At 43.5% G+C, this 23,201-nt stretch overlaps 1 protein-coding gene across 1 annotated transcript in view; it reads right to left on the bottom strand.

Moving 5' to 3' along the window:
- Positions 1-515: 515 nt before the first annotated feature.
- Positions 516-23,201, bottom strand: part of ATXN7L1 (ataxin 7 like 1) — a 205,065-nt gene continuing 182,379 nt past the window's right edge. The window contains 4 exon segments of the mRNA XM_030551778.1: positions 516-2,240; positions 5,204-5,278; positions 12,634-13,151; positions 13,154-13,569. Of these exon segments, the coding sequence (XP_030407638.1) occupies positions 2,199-2,240; positions 5,204-5,278; positions 12,634-13,151; positions 13,154-13,569 (1,051 nt within the window). The 3' untranslated portion in view covers positions 516-2,198.

Here is a 23,201-nt window from a genome sequence, read left to right as displayed (position 1 = left end):
TTCTGGAAAAATTTCTAAAATCTGAAGTAGGAAAGCACAATATAGCAGGTGCAAAATCATTTCTGTGCAACAACAGTTATTTAATATACCCCATGACTGTCCAGCTATGCAAAACCCACAGAGTTTTGTTAAAGTGCCATGGGTCAACAGCATAACAAAATATAAGGTGTAAATAGAAAAATTTCATTTTTTTTCTTTTTTTAAAACAATAGATCACTGAGAATCAGCAATAATAGAATATGCTGTATAAACTATTCTCTACAAAGGTCGATCAGCACTATTTACAATTGTTACATCAATACAAAAGAAGGCATACAAGTTATCCAAGTCGCTTTTTTAATTTTTTTTATGGCTGACTGGCCTATGCATTGCGTATGTGTAACAACCAAAGCTTCTGAGCCTAGATTGCTGGAAACAAATCACAAGATCTTCAGGCAAATGAGGGAGAAAAAGAACTACGAGTGAATGCTACACTAATGATGCATTATAGGCTGGTCCAGTTTATATCCATTTTTAAAAAGGTTTATTTCCATTTCACTTTTCAGGCTGAAGTTTTAAATACATATAAAATCAAATAATGCTTCTTTAATGAAGGGAGAAATACCATGGGTTTTCACTTGATACTTAGCTTTCACCAAATGCTGTCAGGCCTAAGCCAGTTGAAAACAAATTTAAGCAGCATTCAAAGGTTAGTCTCCATGTTCCAGCTTTCCAATTAAAAGATGCATGTAAAGAGCTAAACATTCTTAAAACTACTGAATTACTCCTTCAGTTACTGACAAGCATTATTTCTCAGAAGCAGCCACTGAATCCCACAAGTACTGTTTTTCCTCTGGAAGCAGAGGGACACTTCATCAATTACAGAGGGTAACTTTGTTACTAAGATTTTTAAATTCCTGCAGTTTTACAACTCAAAATAAATTAAAAAACAAACATAGTTCTGCTTCTAAAACTGAACAAGACAAAAACTGTGCAAAAATAACAAAGATATGTACACATTTTTCAATCTGAAGAAATGTTCAATAAAAACATAATTCAAAGAACATTTTAAAAATATAAACATTGTTTAAACTTTCCTACATTTCATACTGTTTCTGAAACTATTCCGGTCAGCTAGCTCCGAAATACAGTAAAACATAAATTATTACAAAATTAACACTATAAAAAATTACTTTAAGAATATCTTCTAAACTTTTTTCAAAGGGGCTAGCCTCGTTTACAATTCCTTAAACATTTTATAATTCTTAAAATCTGCCTTAAGCCTTCTTTTTTAAAAAAAGAAAAAAGTAATCTCCTTACTATCTGCAGTCTCTCCTTCCCCCAAGATGTAAATAAACCAGCATGTAAGTGCACTTTTAACACTGTAGAAATAAAAATTAACTCCTCTGTACTAATGTTCCAGTACCTGGTATCAATTTTCTGATTATAAAATCTACATTTTATATAAAAAAATCAGTAATCCTATAAGAAACACTGTCAGTGCAATTCTATTGATGCAAACCAATTTGTTCAACTCCTGTCCTTGCAAACCCAAATTGTTTAATGAAGCAAACCAGTAGTATGATCTTAGGGGTCACAACTCCCACCACAATATGGGGAATTTTTATGTTGCGTTCCTACTAACTTTAGCAGGAGTTAGATGTGTAAATCCTCCATGCGTTGACTGGAGTACAGACTCCTTAAGAGCCTGATCCTGAGAGATGCTGAGCACTCAGAACTCCCAACTGAGTCAATGGGAGTTATGGGTGCTGAGCACACTCATCAAAATTAGTTCTTAAAGTTGCAATGCCCCAATTGTTACAAACTGCTGAGAAATGCACTAGGTAATATTTAGACAAGCATAAATCCAGAGATTACTGTAGTTTGTAATTAATGACAACAATTTTGGGGGACAATTTAAAATCCAAGCCATGAATTAGATTATTTTGGAATGTCCACTTACTGTTGCAAGAAACAAAGGGAGCAAAGCAACATTAACAGCTTGAGAAGGCATGAAACAGAACAAAGCAGAATGCACAGATCAGTGGCAAATACAAGCGATAAACTAAACAATCTACTATTATAGCAGTTTTCTGTAAATTTCGTTTAGAACCACAAACTGATAAAAGGTTAAATCCACCTGCAGGACACAGAAAATAAAAACTCTGTGGTGTAGGGTTGCTGAGAGCTAGAGATTATAGGCTGCTTCCTTTTCCTTGCTATGGAAGAGTCCTTATCCTACCAGTCCGATTTGATGTTTTCTAAAAGAGAAACCAGAGCCAGTTTCAAAACCATGAAACATTTCCCAGTACATGTGCTTGTTCATTCAGTACTGTAACAACTTTAATAATGCACCTGCAAAGGCTAGAAAAGGAATTTGTTTTTCTTAAATCTCATAACAAATAAAGTTTAATCCCTTTTGAGAAATACATTCTCTTTTTCTAAGAAATAAATAAACTCATTACATTAGACTCCAATGAAAAGAAGCTGTATCAAATATGATGTTTGTTTCTTGTTGAGACTGTGTGTAGGGCTTAAAAAAAAAAGAGATTCAGTGATACACTGACTTAATGAACACAAGAATCAGGGCAAATCTGAAATAACAAACAGGAGGCAGTTCTAAATAATCTTTTCCTTATACATCACATCTCCACTAGCCTGAGGCAGAAAAACTATTGTAATCCCAAATGACATACAATGCATTGTCACCTCTTACTACAGTGATCTGGTTATACATGTTTAAAAAACATAATACGAGGGCTTGAAATATTAAAACAGTCAGGTACCTACAAATATTACAAAGACAAAAAAATGATTAATTATAAATCTAATGCAGGGATGGATGTTATGGCCAGTAATTCTGGGGAAGTCTGCTTTTAGTTCGCAGCTGACATCAACAGGTAAAAGACATTTTCATGTAAAGTCATCATTTTACCAGCTCCATTATGATTTATTAAAAACCACACAGTGCAGGCTACTGTGACAATATCCTGATTGCTGCAACTTTCAGATACCAGATCAGTTTATGTAATTGACAAAAATCTTACAAAAAGAGACATGGCCATGTAGCATAAGCCTAATATTTGACTTCCAGAGCGCTCTGTTGCCAATTCATATGATCAGTATTAACCCCAATCATTCAAAAACCCTGAGCAGGGCTGGCTCTACAGTTTTCGCTGCCCCAAGCAGCATGCCAAATTGCCGCCCCGGGCGGCAGGGGCAGTCCGTGCGCCCCTAGGGCAACAGGCGCGTTTCCGCGGCGACGGCAATTCGGCGGCAGCTTCTATGTTTAGCTGAAGCCACCCCGGACAGCTAAACATAGAAGCTGCTGCTGATTGCCGCGGAAACGTGCCTGCCGCCCTAGGGGCGCACGGACTGCCCCCGCCACCCAGGGCAGCAATTTGGCACGCTGCTTGGGGGCAAAACAACAGGGACTTGCCGCCCCTTGCAGAATGCCGCCCCAAGCACCAGCTTGGAATGCTGGTGCCTGGAGCCGGCCCTGACCCTGAGTCAGGCCCCACTAAATCATGAAATTTAAAAACAACAATATATTTTGTTTTTTTTGCATTTAGGGTTCATGTTTTCAAGTTTCAAATATTGCAATGCTTGATAAAACTGCAAGAGCTGGCCACAGTGCAATAGCTTCTGCTTATGTACAACTGCCACAGAATCAATGTTTTGTACTCTTGGCTTCTCACGGGTGGATCCAGTACAGCAGTTAACTAACGAGCCTTATTCCTGGGGTTGTGTATAGATGATGCAGCTGAAAGAACAAAACAGGAATTGCCCCTTAAATCAACCAAACATCTGTATTACGCCTTGTAACAGCTTTCACCCCTGACTGCTGTTGGTATTTGGATGTCATTCTCTCAAAACAAAAAGCCAGTGTGCAAGGAGCGATTTTCCAATGCATTTGTTTATTAATAGTACTTCTTCCTCCATGTACTTCCTCCTTTAAATCAGCAAGCAAGGAGAAATAAATTATTTTATTTTAGGTCATATTTTGGCAGTTCATTTCTAAATGATGGTGATTCAGATTATTGTCAATGGGGGAAAATGATGCAAGCTATCAGCATTAGGACTATCACTATTCCTGCTGTTTGTTTCTCTCCTCCCTTGTCTACGTGGGGAAAATTGACCAGCACTGACTGCTTTGTGAGTGGCGTACTTATTCCTGAAGAAAGTCACTTCTATTTTGAAGTAGACTGTCCATATGGGGAATAGCTATGGGGGAATACCTTATTGTTCCCTGGGGACTTGATACAATGGGAAGGCTTGTGTGTTCCAATGACCCTGAGAGAGAGCCTGGTGGGAGTTTAACTCCTGGTACGGCCGGTCCAAGCTGGACATGTCAAAGGGTGGAGACCAAATGAAAAGCAGTCCACAAGTCCTCCAGGTTGAGCAACAGGCCAACGATCTGCCCTCTCAAACAAGCTGCGTTACAGAAACACAACAACGTAGTCATTCCAGCAAACAGTAGGATAGACAGGGATGGCAGAGCGTTGTTCATGTCCTGAGCGATATCTGATGGTGTGGGAAGGAGTCAGATTCAGAGTACCATATAGACTCGTTCATAAGCCGAATATTTTTGGTAAAGAAGTGACACAGCAAAGAGCGGGGGTCGGCTTATAAACTGGTCTACACCAAAATTTGATGATTTTAAACTCTATGTAATCACTGAATTGAATATCTAATACATTGTCATTTTGTTTACCTGGAGTGTCTGCAGGCATGTAGCCCCTCAGCTCCCTGTGGCCGCGGTTCCCCGTTCCCAGCCAATGCTGGGAGCTGAGGGGCTTCATGCCTGGGAATGCTCTAGGTAAACAAAATATTTCTCTGCCCTACTTCTCTCTTCTGATTGCTACTGCATGAGCCTAGTCAATTTCCTTTTGCAGTGAGTTTTATGTGTAAAGCACTGTTTCAGCTGCTGCTGACAGCTGTGGCCAGGCAAACGACAAACTGATTGGGCAACGGTGTGGGTGGCCAACAATATGCAGGAAACTCACCATTTCACACACTCTTTGGGAGCAATAAACAGCTGCAAAAAGAATCTTAATGAGGGAGGAACATCTAATAATTTATAAAAGGAGGATTAAATCTACAGAGGACAAAGCTTAAAAATATAATTTAATACATAAAATGATTCAAACATTATTTGACAGAGTATCTGCTGTTGGACTACTGAAGTGAACTTTTGCTTAAGAACAACAACCCCAAAACTTACTTGTCTGTTGTGTACTGGGTTTGATGTACTTGAAGGACTGGATTGTGACAAAGCTACACTGTTATTTTTTCCAATCTGAAAGACATTAATTGAATAGTATTAAAAAGCACATTGTTGTCAGATGCATGGGAAGCCTGTATTGGCCTTGTTTTCTTTCACGTTGAAAGCATGTTTTACATTTATTTAGAAAACAGAGGTAACTGCTACTGTCTATTGAAAAACAAGTTTCTTTAGATATAATCCTAGTGATCTCAGGGAACCTGTTAAAGGCAGACAAATGTAGTTACATTTCACAAAGCACATAGGAAACACTAACTGGAACAGTATGGGATGGAAAAACAACAAATCAGATGGACCCTCTGTCTAGCTCTGCAGTGACCCGACTTTGACTTGTGGGCTACAGACTGATTTCAGACGGATGCCCTGGGCTGCAGCTCATCTATTGCAGCACCTAAAGCTAGTGGACACATTGCGAAGGCCTCAAGCTGCTGAGTCTTGAGAAGTCCTTTGGATTTCTGACCTCAAACTTTATTCCATTTTGCTGTGTGTCATGGTCAACTTCAAGCACCTGTCCCTGTGAATCCGCAGCCCTAACAGCTGCACATGGGAAGTGCTGCATTATACACAGGTACCTCTGACTGTTGTGCAGGAGGACACTTATGACTATTTTAAATGGAGGAACCTACGTTGCATTCCCCTAGTTTAATGTTTATAGCCTTAAACACTCTTTTGTTAGGTGTTGTCTAACAAACTCCTTTTACAGGCAAGGTTGCAGCTTTTACTGCTGTCTTTTGTATAGTTTATTCTACATATTAATCACCCTCTGTGTAAAGCAAGGTTTCCCAATGCCCCTTAAGTTCCTGTCCTTGTTTTTAGCTTCAGTTTGCATCCTGAGTCTGTTACTTTCATAAATAGGTTTGTTGCATCCATTCCTTTATATTGTACCTTTCAGCATTTTAAACACTTTATGGACCCTTGCAATTGCTTCTTTTCTAGCTATTTCTCATAGATATATAGGTTGTCTCAACTGCACAGAGACCTCTCTATCATGTTTGTTGTTTCCTTCTACATGTTTATTTCCCTGTACTGAGGATCAAAGCCATAACACACAGGTTGATTCAGAGTAAATCCTTCTCTCTGCCAGCTGGTCAGAGGAAAAAGGGAAGAGAGCATTTTTCAATCAGACTGACATGGTCCTTCTATAGTGCACAGGAAGCCAGATCAATTTATTAGCCCAGTGGACAGGGAGTTTACATTGCATTTGAGGAGAGGGACACTTACATGCTTTCTTCTACACATGGAATATATAAGCTGTATGAGCCTGCTCACCTACCCAATGCTTCCTTCTGCCTCCATCTAGTGGGGCAGAGTTGTTTAATGGCAGGGCAGGTTTTTGCACAGAATATGTTAGAGTATTTGATTATAAAAAGCGAGAGAGAAGAGGTATTAAATCTCTTCTCCATCCACCCCATAACTGGAGACTCTGATCCATATTATTCCATGCCTTACAATACCTAGATTCAGAGGGCTGAGCTATGGACACGACTTCACTATTCTATCCCTAGTGTGCTTTCTGTTTAACTCTGACCCCGCTAGTGATTTTCAAATGGTTTGAAAATGGTTTCAAATGTAAGGAAGTTGTATGTGTATGAGAGTATGAGGCAGACACAGCTAGATGACAACAAACTACAAACCTGATCCTTGTGTCCACATGAGCTGTGTTTGGTGCAGGGGGAGGATAGGGTAGGGCAGAAAGGTAGCCTCAAGCCACCTTTCTGTTCCCTCATATCCTGCGGCTGGCTGGGTCCTGGTTTGGACTCTGGCATAGCAGCGCAGGTGTTTGGGCATTGCTAGAGCACACCCTGCTCTGTCCACCCCGCCCTTCCCTGCCATATCCTTATGCTGGGCTTGGGAGACTGAGAACTGGTGGGACAGAGCCAGCTACATGGAATTACACCATTTGAAGTCTTTCCTATACAAAGAGTATCACCAGCTGCTTGATTAGGGCAGCACAAAGCCTCCAGAACCCAGTGCTGAGGATCTGATGCCAGGGGTGTAAAATTGCAGTGAGATCCATTTACTGGACCACAGAGTTTTTTTTGAGAGCCAGTGCAACATCATGTACAGACATATATTTAGATAAAATTTAGTCAAAATATTGTTATAAAATTGTCCATTGCACATCCCAGGGTTTGCCTGGATGCCAGCAGTTTCTCTCTCTATTAGGTTTTTCTGTACTGGCCCAGCAGTGCAGTGTCCAGGCATTTATAACTACTCAGAACTGGGGAACATTGTCTTCTTACGCCTCAGGAGCATTTTCTCTGAGGATGCAGGGATCACATATGCTTATCTTTGACTGGTACCGGTGGCTGACAAATATATTTGGAACAGGTAATTTACCAGATCAATGAATTTCATTGTCAGTCTCAATTTTATAATATTCATTGAGGAAGAAGCAAAGGTCTCTTTCCTGAGTGGAGAGAGACACACACTGAAGACCAGTGACTGTTTCCTTGCTGCTCGTGGCAGAAGGGATATGAGAGGGCATGGGGTTGGTCAGAGTTGGGTTGGGTTTTTACCAGCTTTGTGGCCTTTTTCCTTTTCCCCCAGGTCCTATCTTTTGTTGTTTGTCCACTCCACACACTTATCAGGGCTTGGCCTTTGTCCCAGTCCCACCAGTCCATGACATTGACCTTTTTCCTCGGGGCAGTTTTGACTCAATCTTGGTGCCTCTATGCACGTTATCCAAAACAAATTCTCTTTTACTCGTATCAGAGACAAGGCTGACGTATGGTAACAGACCTTCCCAGTCGTGCATGCAGATAACCAGTGCCTGACATCTACACTCACTGATGGAATAAACTAAGCTTCATGCACCGCTATTCCTCCTTTAGCCTTCTGTTTGTATACTGGGGCTGTCTTTGCCCTGGGTCCCGGAGCAATGTGCCATGTGGGTTGTTTACAGAGTACTGCAACTATGTCAACACTTTTCCTAGCCACTGAAGGCATCATCATGTCAAGCCCACAGTAGGGAGTTGTAGGATACTATTAGGAGAATGATATGAAAAATTCATTATAGCCAATTAAACTAGAGTCTGTTTAACTCCTCCTCCAGTTACAATGCTTTGAACTTAGAAAGCCCTTTTCATTGATAAGTCTCAAAGTTCTTTACAATGGTGGGTGATCATTTTACAGATGAGGAAACAGGCACTGAGAGGTGTGGTGACTTGCCCAAGGTCCTGGGGGGAATCAGTAGCACACCTGGGAGTAGAACCCAGGCCTCTTGGCTCCCATTCATTTAATGATGAGAATGTGATAACATAGGAGACGGAATCCCTCGGTGTATAAACAGAACAGATTAACCATATGGGTTGCAGCAGCATTAGCTTCCTCACAAAGCTCTGCTGGTAGCGCTTAACTTTGATCTGGAGGGATTACTTCCAAGGGTGGGAGGGTAATTCAGAGTCACAGCCCATCTGGTCCTTGGCACTCTATTGAGATGGGTAATAAAAAGGTTCCAATCGTGGTGGTGCTTTCTTGGTGATGGGGACAACTTTACATAGGAATTAGAGTGAGGCCAGCTATCAATTTATTCCACTTATAAACTGGTCTATTTCACAGCCATCAAAAGGTAAAGCTTTCAGATACTGCCTCCCTCGCCTGGATTTGAGGTAGAGGTGAAAAGCTCCACACCCTATCACCAGTCACCTGAGCCCTTCAGTGCCCTGCCCCTTGCTCTCTTATTATAAGGGGAGACCTACAAAATGCCAACTCTACATCAGGGAGCAGCAGCAAGATTCCCAGTTGCACGAATCTGTTGTAGAATTCTAGAAACACAAATACTGTAAGAACCCAGCCTGTCAACATTCAACTCAGCTTTAACCTGGCTTTGAACATTTCAGACAAAAGACTTCATCACCCAGCTTTTTCAACACTCACACGTAAGGCTAATAAAGTTATTCAGTTGCTATACAGTAACTCCTCACTTAAAGTCGTCCCAGTTAACGTTGTTTTGTTGTTACGTTGCTGATCAACTAGGGAACATGCTTGCTTAAAGTTGTGCAAAGCTTCCTGCTAACATTGTTTGGCAGCTGCTTGCTTTGTCCACTATTTGCAGAAAGAGCAGCCCACTGGACTAGCTGGTGGGGGCTTGGAACCAGGGTGTGCTGGCAGCCCCACTATCAGCTCCCAGCTCCCCTAAGTTCCCTGTGCGGCAGCCACCCAGCAGGCTTTCAATTTCCAGCAGCTCAGCTGTCCCTCCCCTCACTGCCATGTGCTGCTCCTGCCCTCTGCCTTGGAGCTTCTCCCAGAGACTCCTGCTTGCTGTGCAGGAGGGAGAAGGGGGGGGGGGCGCTAATGTCAGGGTGTCCCCCTCCCCCCTGCTCCTGCACCCCGCTTAGCCCTTCATTACCAGGGTCAATCAATTTGATTTAAATCAAATCCACCCTTGTAATATCATCTATAGTCTGACTTTCCTTCCTTTTGAGATATTGAAAATTTCTTGTATCTAAGGCATCCTAGTATTTTTTGGGGCACATATTTGAAACCACTGGCATGGAGATGGGATGGTAAGGCTGATATATACGGTGCTCCAATGACTGTGTGTGGATGAGGTTAAATCCAGGTCACCTCGACACAGCTAAATGACTAAGCCATGCGATCAACCACAACTGAAAAACAAAATGCCATTATTCCCTGCAAATAAACAAAATTATCCATTTTCAAAAGCCAAAATAAATAATCTCTCTGTATGTTATGTAATTTTTTTTTCTCTACTGGTAGCAGGAGAGAGAAAATACATAATGGTGCCCTCCCTTGGGGCTCTTTACTCTGTCCACTACACCAGTCTGAGAGCCCTGTTCGTCCTCTTTTCCCATTTCTGTGCTGCTCCTATGTATGGAATGCCTTTCCCAAACCATCCTCTCTTCATTCACGTTCCCTTTAAAAACTCACTTCTGCAATGTCCATATGGAGGGAGAGTTTTCGTTTAAAACAAAACAAACAGCCACACACAAAGCTATCCCCACCTTTGGGTTTTGCAGCGTGTCCCGTCTTCTACAGCTTTTTCTCCTTTCTAGACCAGTGGTTTTCAACCTTTTTTTCATTTGCAGACCCCTAAATGATTTCAAATGGAAGTGCGGACCCTTTGGAAATCTTAGACATAGCGGTCCACAGACCACAGATTGAAAACCACTGTTCTAGACTAAAACCCCTCAGGGCAGGGACCAGCTTTGTTTGTGTGCATTGCATATCAATAATAAATCATAATAAAGGTTTTATCGGTATGCATTTGGCCACAATTATTTATTCTCACACCTTAGACTTTTGCCCACATATGGCGCCATTTTCTCCCAGGATTTCAAAGCTCTATAATCAGTAGCAATTCTCCATCCTAGATGATTTAGGTGGGGCATCCTAACCACCTTTATTTGATTCTATTTATTTAGATATTTAAAAACTGCACTGAATTCAGTGCTCTGAGCACATGCACATTAAAACAATAACCAACTGCTCAATAAAGGTGCTTTGGAAATTGTCTCATACACCTCGGCTTTGGCTACCAGAATGTTCAATGAAATACCCTCCTTGGAAGCTCTGCTGCTTTGGAGCCCTCTGGTAGAATCTGTACTACATAGTCTGTGGCAACGAAGCAAGGTCAAGGGGAAACTGTGCTGCTAAACAGCCATGAATGGTGCACAGAACTGTGATTAAGATGAATTTATTTTACTTTGACTTAAGTTTTCCGACTTCTGATTGGGGAACAGCTTCAGGGATCCGGAGGTGGCTGTACCATTGTTTCAATATAAGCAAAGAAGAGAAAAGCTTCTGACCACACGCCCCCTCCCACTGAAAAATGTAAATACTATCATTTGACAGATGGTGAAGACACGGGCAGCTCACAGATCAGGCACAGAAGTTTGATGATTTGCCTAAGGTCACAAAGCAAATCAGTGACAGATCTGGCAGAAAACAGAGCCCAGCAACAGAACTTAGAAGGACTGACCATCAGCTATCTGTTCTAACAGACAAACTGTCCAGAATTTGTCACCCAATTAAAGTGGAAAGGGAAAACCCCTGAACACTGCTATTTATAAAAGAAATTATAATCAAAAAAAGATACAGGTTATTGTGGAAATAAGTGCTAATTTCACAAATACCAGCTCAATATATTAAACTAGCTATTGTAATTAAGTAGTGCATCACCATTTTTTCAATACCATGACCCCATGTTACAACAGAAATATCGTTGGGTTCCCACACTGCCATCTATCCATAAAGAAAGAGAGGATGGCCATAACTCCTCCATCTCCCCCACAGCCTTGTTTGTGACCCCCTACGGTGAGAACTAGTCCATACCACACAGGGCTCAAACACGTTTCTTTTAAGCCCTTTTACTACTTTGTTTTCTATAATAAGTGCACTGTGGATTGTTCCAATAGCCACAGTATTCCATGAAAACTACTGTTCCTTCTCTTTTCAACGTATTGATCTGAATTATCCAGTCATGATGTTTAAAGCAGTCACTATGCTTTGTGTGTAACGCATACCATTTAAAAATTATTTGAACGTTAATAAAAACAAATAAAAGTGTTTTTAAAACAAATCCACATGTGAAGCAAACTTCCATTCTCCTGGTTCCAACTATGAAATAAGTCTATTTTTTTTAGCTTTATTGAGTTCACCAATCCAAAAGTTACTGTACTCCAGAATAAGGACTGTTGTCTAATAAAGGGGATCCTAATTCGCAGAACTGAGGTCATCACCGGTCTTTGAACAATTCATTTAGGAGCCAAACCCCTAAAAAGGGAATGAACGAGCAGTACTGCTCAAAGGGGAAAACGAGTTTGGTTTAGGTCTGGAATCAGAAAGACACTGAGAGCACAAAACAGCCACTGAATCAATGGGAGTGACTGGTAACTCTCCACCTTTCAGGAGCAGGCCTTTATTTTGCATATGTTTATGAAAAAAAAATAGCACTCCAAAAGCAAAACATCTGTATATAAAGAAACAAATCAGATTAGCTGTGCAGATATGCGCTATACTGAGATAGATTACCTATTGAATTTGCACACACTGTACCAAGCCATGAACGAAGAGCAGGAATTAACTTCTGAAAGTTCTTCCCCATCCTTCCCCCTCAATTTGATTTCTAAAACATAACTGGCTAGTTGTATAGTTGCATTAAGACTGTTATAACTCGTAAAACAAAAATATTTGAATTAAGTATCACAAAGGTGTTTTGCACACTTGAACCTCCCTTCCACACCGGGTTCAAAACAAATGCAAAAACATTTGCATCAGCCTAAACAGTAAGTTAGAAGATGAAAAACAGAGTCTGAGACAATTGTAAAACCAGTTCCCCCACAAATCAGTACATTTCAAATAAGGCAAACAAGACCTGCAGAGAAGTAACTGGAAGAATCCCTTACCTGCCGAGCGAGCGAGCTGGTTGGAGGATCTGGCACCGTAGAAATAAGGTTGGCAGTGCTCTTTTTGTGAACACTATTCATACCAGGCATTTTAGTGATTTTACAGGCTTTGCTACCAGTACTAGAGTTTTTACGTTTTTTTCCTTCTGATTTGTCAAAAGAAAGGGGTAGAGAAGACACTGCATTATGTGCTGCCAGGGAATGGTCCCCTGAATGGTGCACAAAGGAGGATACAGGCAAATTAGAGGAGTCAATACTGCTTACTACCATGCTCATGTGTTTTACTGAGTCAGTTGAGCTACTTGCTAATGAAGTCCGTCCTGAGGGCTCCGATTTGGCACTGAGTGGGCTTGTTCCATTGTTTGTATTGTGTACAGACAGACTGTTATAGGAAGATGTAGCCTGATAGGAGTTCAAAGTTGAACTTGAGTTCAGGACACAGTTCTTTTTGTGGGACCCTGAAAATGAAGACGAGGAGGATGTTTGCAAAGATAATGAAGAGGAAGAAGACTGTGACTTTTTCTTTTGTTACTTGAAGATTCATCGCTACGAGACGACAGGTCTTTGACTTTTGAGGATTTGCTGGTTTTTGTTTTGGATGGCTTGTGGGATGGGGAAGGGATGACTGCTGGCACTGGTGACACAGCTGATGGTGCCTTAAAAGTTGAGTCCATGATACCTAAACTTGCGGCCACATGAGGAAAAGTTGTGGTGTGTGACACAATGGAATTCGTATCCGATGCTGTCACAAAGGCTGTGTTTGATAACATGGCTGATGTCATTATGTAAGAAGAAGTGATTCTTGAGCTGATGGGTGTTGAAGGAATATACACTGCATTGGGGTTGCTGAAAGGCTGTAAAACCGATGCCGGAAAAGGGGTGGTGATATGTGCTGCTGGAGAAGGCATGGGGCTATCTACTGCAGGAGGGATTTTCCTAAATATGAAAAAGAAAAACATTGAGGTTCAGATTTTTTATTTTTCATTCAATCTGGTAGGTTCAATTTGAGCAATGCAGATAGGAACAATTTTTCTGGATAGACCAAACTATGAAAAAATAGCAAACCAAAGACATTCTAATTCTGAATACTATCCCCAGAGACCATGTACATTTTAACTCCAATACCACAGACTATATTGCACATTTTGTGTCAGTTTAAAATGTCTATCTTTTTTAAATTCATAGTTCTAATGTTAGGTGCTTTGTGATTCAATCTAAAATAAATATGCACACACATTTTATGACTATAATAATTTCCTAAACATGGATCTTAAAATTATATTTTCCCAACGCGTAGTTTCAAATCAGGAGTATTGATCTGATGCTGAAGAAAGTGGGGGAGTAATACACAGACATGAGCAGAGAATTATGCTGTGTAAACTTCCTCAAACAACACTGCCAATGCCTCTTAATCCTGCCTGCAACACACCTGCTAATCTAGATCCAGGCTTCACTTCAGCAAAAAGTGCTAAGTGAAAATTCTGAGTTCAATGTTTCAATTAAATAATGTTATTCCAAATTTAATTTCCTGTTTTCTGCCCCACCTTACAAAATAACGCAGAGATACAAAAAAGCTCAATCACATGATTCTCAACCTCTAACCATAATGTTTAAAAATATTACATTTGTTTTTCTTGAAAGTATCCAAAGGATGGATTAGTGGGACAATTCAACATTAACCTGAATTTACAGGTCAGATCAATGAGGGTGGCAAGCTCTTGCACTTGGCTGGTTTCTGAGTTGCGAATCACAGGATTAGTGCAGTTAGAAAAGCATAGTCCATCACTCTGTCAGTGCAGGATTGTTCCCTATAGCCCATTTTAGGGCTGGCCAGATAGGATTAGTCAAATACCTATCTGATGAATTTCACTGATTTTTGTTGAATAACTTGTCAATTTTTTGTAATATTTAATCAGCTCTATAGGTGGCTGAATACTACTTGCAGAATATATTATTCAATAATTACCAGTGAAATTAGTTATCTATATTGAATTTTGTTTTCTATTCAGCCAACTCTAGCATATATTTTATTGCTTTATCTAGTCTTACCTTAAGTGTCCCAAGAAATTGGGCTTCTGTCATTTCTTCTGGGAAACTATTACATGTCCTTTCCCTGCCATTCAGCCTAAAGTTTAACTTTCTTAATCTCACTCAATTTCTCCAAGTTACACTCATAGACTCATAGGTCAGAAGGGACCAATATGATCATCTAGTCTGACCTCCTGCACAAGGCAGGCCACAGAACCCCACCCATCCAATTTTATAACAACCCCTAACCCAGGACTGAGTTATTGAAATACTCAAAATTGGTTTGAAGACCTCAAGCTGCAGAGAATCCACCAGCAAGCGACCCATGCCCCACGCTGCAGGGGAAGGCGAAAAACCTCCAGGGCCCCTGCCAATCCGCCCTGGAGGAAAATTCCTTCCCGACCCCAAATATGGCGGTCAGCTAAACCCTAAGCATGTGGGCAAGACTCACCAGCCAGCACCCAAGAAGGAATTCTCTGCAGTAACTCAGTTCCCATCCCATCCAACATCTCCCCGCAGACCATTGAGCAGACCTATCTGGTGGTAATCCAAGATCAATTGCCCAAATTAACGATCCTATCATAACATCCCCTCCATATACTTATCAAGCTTTGTCTTAAAGCCAGAAAAGTCTTTTGCCCCCACTACTTCCCTCGGAAGGCTGTTCCAGAACTTCACTCCCCTAATGGTTAGAAACTTTCGTCTAATTTCAAGTCTAAACTTCTTAATATCCAATTTATACCCATTCGTCCTCGTGCCCACATTAGTACTAAACTTAAATAATTCCTCTCCCTCCCTAACGTTAACCCCCCTGATATATTTATATAGAGCAAGCATATCCCCCCGCAGCCTTCTTTTGGCCAGGCTAAACAAGCCAAGCTCTTTGAGTCTCCTTCCATAAGGCAGTTTTTCCATTCCTCGGATCATCCTTGTAGCCCGTCTCTGAACCTGTTCCAGTTTGAATTCATCCTTCTTGAACATGGGACACCAGAACTGCACACAGTATTCCAGATGGGGTCTCACCAACGCCTTATATAACGGTACTAACACCTCCTTATCCTTGCTGGAAATACCCCGCCTGATGCATCCCAAAATCGCATTTGCTTTTTTAACAGCCGTATCACTCCTTTGTATCAGCCTCTCAAATACAACTTTTTCGAGCTATGTTTACACCCTTCATGGATTAATAGACTCAGATCTCTATGGCCCCAGAATGGTCACTCAGACAAGTATACATAAAAACTCTCAACGGAGTATTTCCTTATAAAGTAGTTCTGATTTCCTAAGTACTCTCATTGATCTTCTCTGAACTACATCCTATTTGCAGTATCTATCTGGAATTGAAGAGCCTAGCACTGAACACAATGCTTATGTTAGAGAGGGGGATGGAATTATGCAGAGGCCTGGGAATGACGAATTAAAATTAATGAGAACTAGGGCTGGTCTACACTGTGTGTGTGTGTGTGTGTGTGTGTGTGTGTGTGTGTGTGTGTGTGTGTGTGTGTGTGTGTGTGTGTGTGTGTGTGTGTGTGTGTGTGTGTGTTTCGAACTAAGATACGCAACTTCGGTGAGTCGACTGCCACGGCGTCCACATCGACTGCGCTTTTACTCCTCCTGCCGAGGTGAAGTATGGACATCGATTAGCGCATCAATTTATCACGTCCAGACGAGATGTGATAAATCAATCCCTGATACATCGAACACTACCCGCCGATCCAGCAGGTAGTATAGACGTACCCCTAGTCTCAACTCTGCTAATGACTTGCTGTGTGACTGTGGACAAGTTGCTTAGCTTCTGTGTGCCTCGCTTTCTTCATCTGCAAAGTGGGGGTGCTAATTCTTACCCACCTTTGTGAGTAAGATGAAAAGTACTACATGAGTATTATTATTCTGGGGAACATATTCTCAGCACACTGCTTCACCTCACCCCTCATCTCTGCTGCATGATCCATAGCTATGGGACTGCAATAGCATCAGTTCTAGAGTAGTGCTTTACAAATGCCCCTGCTTAGAGAAACTGTAATGCAGTCAGTTGGGGAAGATGAGAAAAGCTCAGTCTGGAAGAAGGAGAGGATAAGAAAGGGATACAATTAGGGACCAGTATCATGAACTTTTAATGTTATATGGTAAATAAAGTGCTGACAGAATTAACTGAAAAAAGAAATATTCAACATATGTAGAGATTTCATAAAGAGGCTGAGCTGGTAGTTGGGTAAAACATTTAAGGTTAGATCCTGCTCTCATTGAAATCCAAAGCAAAACTCTCACTGACTTGGATGGGAGCAGGATGGTGCCTTTTAATATGTTTCACAGTACTGACAGAGGCAGTGTTTTTTTTATACTTTTCATGGTAGTCACAATGCCAGTGACACACTCTCTCAGCTACCTGAGTGCTGAATCTCCGGATGAACAAAATTAGTAGCTCACAAATCTTTTGAGCTTCTATTCTGGGGATCCACAGCTTTCCCTTCGGGTGGCAAAAGTAATGGAACTATAGCTCTGAGCAGGAAGCTGGTCTAATGAACTGCTACAGCTTCTACTGGAAGATGAGAAACACTTGTGCAGCAAACACTGGCTGTCTCTCAGCTATGCAAGAAACTAACCCCTGAGGCAACAAGCCCACTGTTTCCAAACTGTCTCCCAGCACAACAGCCTTATCTTCTGTAGACCACAAGGTAAGTCAGACAAGCCGAGCTTTAGTATTTCAATAGCAATATATTTCAATAAAATTAAAACTGGTTTATCTAATAACTGCTATAACAGCCTATAACAGCTCTGATATATGGAGTGACATGAAACATTACAGAGTAATGTAGTTATATTGGATGGAGTATGCACACTGTGCAGTACAATCCCACAGTCATATCTTCAAGTCCCATGTGCTGTTTTTACATTGTTTTCTAAATTCTTAAATTTTAGTAATGCTGGCTATTTTTAATGCATCTGTGCAACTCATACCCATATGCAGTGCTTAGGACACTGTTGCAAAATATAATGGTGAAATATGTTTAATAGTGCATTGCAAATGGACATGTTAAGACCTCAATGTCAATGAGCCTCATAAAACCTGTGTCCTGCCAGTAATACCTCATGTTATGAAATCTTGACACACTGTATCAAGTGCTCACTGTATGGTACTGACACCATTCCCCTTTATTCCAAACACCTTCCGTCTCCTCCAGGATTGTCACAGATATATAGTTTTCCTTCCAGTTTTGAGGGGAAAGAATGAACATCATGCAAAGTTGACACCAATGATGCTCTGCAGATTGGTCAACAAAGATGTGCTGCTAGCCAAGCAGCATCGGAGAGAAGGACTGGGCTGTTATCCATATTTTTGTTCAGTAAAAGAATGGCCATACTGGGTCAGACCAAAGGTCCATCTTGCCCAGTATTCTGTCTTCCAACAGTGGCCAATGCCAGGTGCCCCAGAGGAAATGAACAGAACAAGTGATCATCAAGTGATCCATCCCGTTGCCCATTCCCAGTTTCTGGCAAACAACAAGGAAGTGGAGAGTCCTGCACTTAGGACGGAAGAATCCCATGCACTGCTACAGGCTGGGGACCGACTGGTTAAGCGGCAGTCTGCAGAAAAGGATCTGGGGATTCCAGTGGATGAGAAACTGGATGAGAGTCAAAGTGTGCCCTCGTTGCCAAGAAGGCTAATGGCATTTTGGGCTGCATTAGTAGGCACACTGAGGGAAGTGATTATTCCCCTCTATTCAGCACTAGGGAGGCCACATCTGGAGTACTGCATCCAGTTTTGGGCCCCCCACTACAGAAAGGATGTGGACAAATTGGAGAGAGTCCAGCAGAGGGCAACAAAAATGATTAAGGGGCTGGGGCACATGACTTATGAGAAGAGGCTGAGGAAACTGGGATTGTTTAGTCTGCAGAAGAGAAGAGAGAGGGGGGATTTGATAGCAGCCTTCAACTACCTGAAGGGGGGTTCCAAAGAGGATGGAGCTGGGCTGTTCTCAGTGGTGGCAGATCACAGAACAAGGAGCAATCGTCTCAAGTTGCAGTGGGGGAGGTCTAGGTTGGATATTAGGAAAAACTATTTCACTAGGAGGGTGGTGAAGCACTGGAATGGGTTACCTAGGGAGGTGGTGGAATCTCTATCGTTAGAGCAGGCCTGCACAACATGCAGCCCCCAGAGGCTCACTGTGCGGCCCGCGGCGGGATTCAAAAGGCTCTGAGCTACCCACAGTGGCGGGGAGCTCAGAGCTCTTTAAATCTCAGCCGTGGCCCGGATTCAAAAGGCTCTGAGCTGCCCGCAGCGGCAGGGCGCTGAGAGCTCTTTAAACCCCAGCCGTGGCAGGGATTCAAAAGGCTCTGGGCTGCCCGCAGCGGTGAGGAACCCAGAGCCATTTAAATCTCAGCCGTGGCTGGGATTCATAGGGCTCTGGGCTGCCCGCAGCGGTGAGGAACCCAAAGCCATTTAAATCTCAGCCGTGGCTGGGATTCATAGGGCTCTGGGCTGCCCGCAGCGGCTGGGAGCCCAGAGCCTTTAAATCTCAGTTGCGGCCAGGATTCAAAAGGCTCTGGGCTGCCTGCAGCGGTGGGGAGCCCAGAGCTGTTTAAATCTCAGTCGCGGCCGGGATTCAAAAGGCTCTGGGCTGCCCGCAGCCGCGGGGAGCTCAGAGCTCTTTAAATCTCAGCAGCGGCCCGGATTCAAAAGCCTTTGAGCAGCCTGCAGTGAGGGGGAGCTCACAGCTCTTTAAATCCCAGCCGCAGCCCGGATTCAAAAGGCTCTGAGCTGCAGGCAGCCGCGAGCCCAGAGCCCTTTAAATCTCAGCTGCCAGGGCCGGCTTTAGGCCAATTCAACCAATTCCCCTGAATCAGCCCGGCCCCTAAGAGGGCCACATGCCCAAGCCCCAGTACGGTGTACCGGCAAAAGCCAGTGCGCTGTAGCGGGGTGGCCCAGCTTCCCCAGGGGACAATTTAAAAGGCCTGTGGCTCCCAGGCCTTTTAAATTATCACCAGAGCACCACTGCTGGAGCCCTGGGGTAGGGCTGTGGGGCTCTGGGGGCTATTTAAAAAGTCCAGGGTTCCTGTTGCTTCTACTGCCCTAGCCCTTTAAATAGCCACCGGAGCCCCACCACTTCCCCAGGGTTTCCCTGGCTATTTAAAGGGCTGGGACGGTAGAAGAAGGGGAGCCCCGGGCCCTTTAAATATCCCCAGAGCCCTAGGGTGGCGGGGGGCTCTGGGGGCTATTTAAAGGGCCGGGGCTCCAGCTGCCTCTGTCGCCCCGGTCCTTAAATAGTCGCTGAAGCCACACCGCTTCCCCAGGGCTCCCTCGGCTATTTACAGGGCGGTAGAAGCAGGGGAGCCGCGGGCTCTTTAAATAGCCCCCAGAGCCCTGGGGTAGCAGGGGTGTGTGTGTGTGTGTCTCCAGATGCCTTTGCTGCCCTGGTCCTTTAAATAGCCCCTGGAGCCCCACCATTTCCCCAGGGCTCCTGCAGCTATTTACAGGGCTGGGGCCGTGGAAGCAGGGGAACACCAGGCCCTTTAAATAGCTCCTGAGCCACGGGCTGCTACTGCTACCCTGGTGGGGGAGGCAGGAGCACTCACCATACAGGATGGGCTGTACCCCCTGTACCTAAACCAGTTGCCCGCAGCCAACCCCTGCCGCACCTCCTGCCCTGCCTGCACCAGTTCCTGTCTGCAGCCAGCCCTGCACCCACTGCCCACAGCCAGCCCATCTTCAGCCAGCCCCTCACCCCCAGCCTTGCCTTCAGCCCTGCACCAACCTCTTTCTCCAGCCAGCCCTGCACCCTCTTCCCTGTCTCCAGCCAACCCCTGCCGCACCCTCCTGCCTGAAGCCAGAAAGCCCATCCCACACGCCGTCTCCAGCCTGCCTCACACCCCTTGCCCAGCCTGCAGCCAGACCCTACCTCCAGCCACCTCCCCCGCACCTCCAGCCAGCCCCATGTCCATTGGTGCCCTGTAGTTCCCAGGGAAGTAACCCTGCACACCTGCTTCAATGAGGAGGGCAGGGAGCAGCTGGGACCCACACGTGCACCCTAGCACACCCTCAGGGAGTGGCAGAGCTCATTTCTAGTTCAGACACATCTTTTTAAAAAAGAACTTTAGGTAGGGTTAACATACATCTGTACTTTCCCGGACATGTCAGGCTTTTTGGATTCTTAAATCGCCATCCAGGAGGAAAATATGGACGTATGGTAACCCTATTGGTACAAAAAATACATACTGTGGGAGAACTTTTTATAAGGAACTGGTTGCTAAGAAATGAAAGGCTTTTTTTTTACATTTTTTTTTTCTTTCAGTCATCCCTGCCGAGGCCCTGCCGAAAATGTTCGAATTGGGCCCCGCACTTCCTAAAGCCGGCCCTGCCAGCTGCGGACGGGACTCAAAGGCTCTGGGCTCCCCACAGCCATGGGGACCCCAGAGCCCTTTAAATCTCAGCTGTGGCCGGGATTCAAAGGGCTCTGAGCTGCCAGCAGAGATTCTCGGCTGTGGTTGAGATTTAAAGGGCTCAGGGCACCCGCCGCCACGGGCAACCCAGAGCCCTTTGAATCCTGGTGGCGGCTCCAGCGGATGGGCTGGGGCTGGGATTTAAAGGCTCGGGCTCCCCTCAGCAGCAGGAGCTCTGGGCTCTTTAAATCCTTGCCCCAGCCCCACAAAGCTCCGGGTTCCTGCAGCCGCTGGAGCCCTGGGCCCTTTAATTTGCCCCTGATGGCTCCCAGCCAGCTCTTCAGCTGGGAGCCCCTGGTTGATTTAAAATCAAGTATCACCTCCCCACCCCCAACCTTCCTTTTTGGCCCACAGCTGTTTTGGTGGGGCGGCACTGGGAAAGGAGGGTTTGTTTCTGCAGGGCTGGGCAGTGCTGGGGTGGAGTGTTTCCGCTGGGCCGGGGGTGGGGGTGTTTCCATGGGGCCGGGGGGTTTCGGCCCTCAGCTGTTTTCTTTGGAGTAATGTGGCCCTCGCCGCTTTATGAGTTGTGCAGGCCTGCCTTCGAGGTTTTTAACAAAGCCCTGTCTTGGATAATTTAGTTGGGGTTGGTCCTGCTTTGAGCAGGGCGTTGGACTAGATAACCTCCTGAGGTCTCTTCCAACCCTAATCTTCTATGATTCTGACACCATCCCTGCCCATTCTGGCTAACAGCCATTGATGGACCTATCCTCCATGAATTTATCTAATTCTTTTTTGAATCCTGTTATAGTCTTGGCCTTCACAACTTCCTCTGGCAAAGAGTTCCACAGGTTGACTGTACATTGTTTGAAGAAATACTTCCTTTTGTTTGTTTTAAACTTGCTGCCTATTAATTTCATTTGGTGACCCCTAGCAGTTCTGTTATGAGAAGGAGTAAATAACACTGCCTTATTTACTTTCTCCATACCAGTCATGATTTTTTAGATCTCAACCATATCCCCCCTTAGTCATCTCTTTTCCAAGATGAAAAGTCCCAGTCTTATTAATCTTTCCTCATACGGAAGCCATTCCATATCCCTAATAATTTTTGTTGTCCTTTTCTGAATCTTTTTTGAGATGGAGCGAACACATCTGCATGCAGTATTCAAGATGTGAGCGTACCATGGATTTATATAGTGGCAGTATATTTTCTGGCTTACTATCTATCCCTTTCTTAATGATTCCCAACATTCTGTTAGCTCTTTTTACTGCCACTGCACATGGAGTGGATGTCTTCAGAGAACTATCCAAAATGACTCCAAGATCTCTTTCTTGAGTGGTAACACCTAATTTAGACCCCATCATTTTATATGTATAGCTGGGATTACATTTTCCAATGTACATTACTTTTCATTTATCAATACTGAATTTCATCTGCCATTTTGTTACCCAGTCACCCAGTTTTGAGAGATTCTTTTGTAGCTCTTTGCAGTCTGCCTGGGACGTAACTATCTTGAGTACTTTCATATCATCTGCAAATTTTGGCACCTCACTGTTTACTCCTTTTTCCGGATTATTTATGAATATGTTGAATAGGACTGGCCCCAGTACAGACCCCTTGGGGACATTACTATTTACCTCTCTTCATTCTGAAAACTGGCCATTTATTCCTACCCTTTGTTTCCGACCTTTTAACCAGTTACCAATCCATGAGAGGACCTTCCCTCTTATCCCATGACAGCTTACTTTGCTTAAGAGCCTTTGGTGAGGGACCTTGTCAAAGGCTTTCGAAAATCTAAGTAAACTGTATCAACTGGATCTGCCTTGTCCACATGCTTGTTGACCCCCGTCAAAGAATTCTAGTAGATTGGCGAGGCATGATTTCCCATTACAAAAATCATGCTGACTCTTCCCCAACAAATTATGTTCATCCATGTGTCTGACAATTTTGTTCTTGACTATAGTTTCAACCAGTTTGCCTGGCACTGAAGTAAGGCTTACCATCCTGTAATTGCTAGATCACCTCTGGAGCCCTTTTTAAAAATTGGCGTCACATTAGCTATCCATACATTTGGTACAGAAGCTGATTTAAATGATAGGTTACAGACTAGAGTTAGTAGTTCTTCAATTTCACATTTGAGTTCCTTCAGAACTCTTGAGTGAAA

This window comes from Gopherus evgoodei, chromosome 1, assembly GCF_007399415.2.
Source record: "Gopherus evgoodei ecotype Sinaloan lineage chromosome 1, rGopEvg1_v1.p, whole genome shotgun sequence".
Lineage (NCBI taxonomy): Eukaryota > Metazoa > Chordata > Testudines > Testudinidae > Gopherus > Gopherus evgoodei.
The sequence above is the reverse complement of the archived record's forward strand: the minus strand, read 5'-3'. Positions and strand labels throughout refer to the sequence as shown.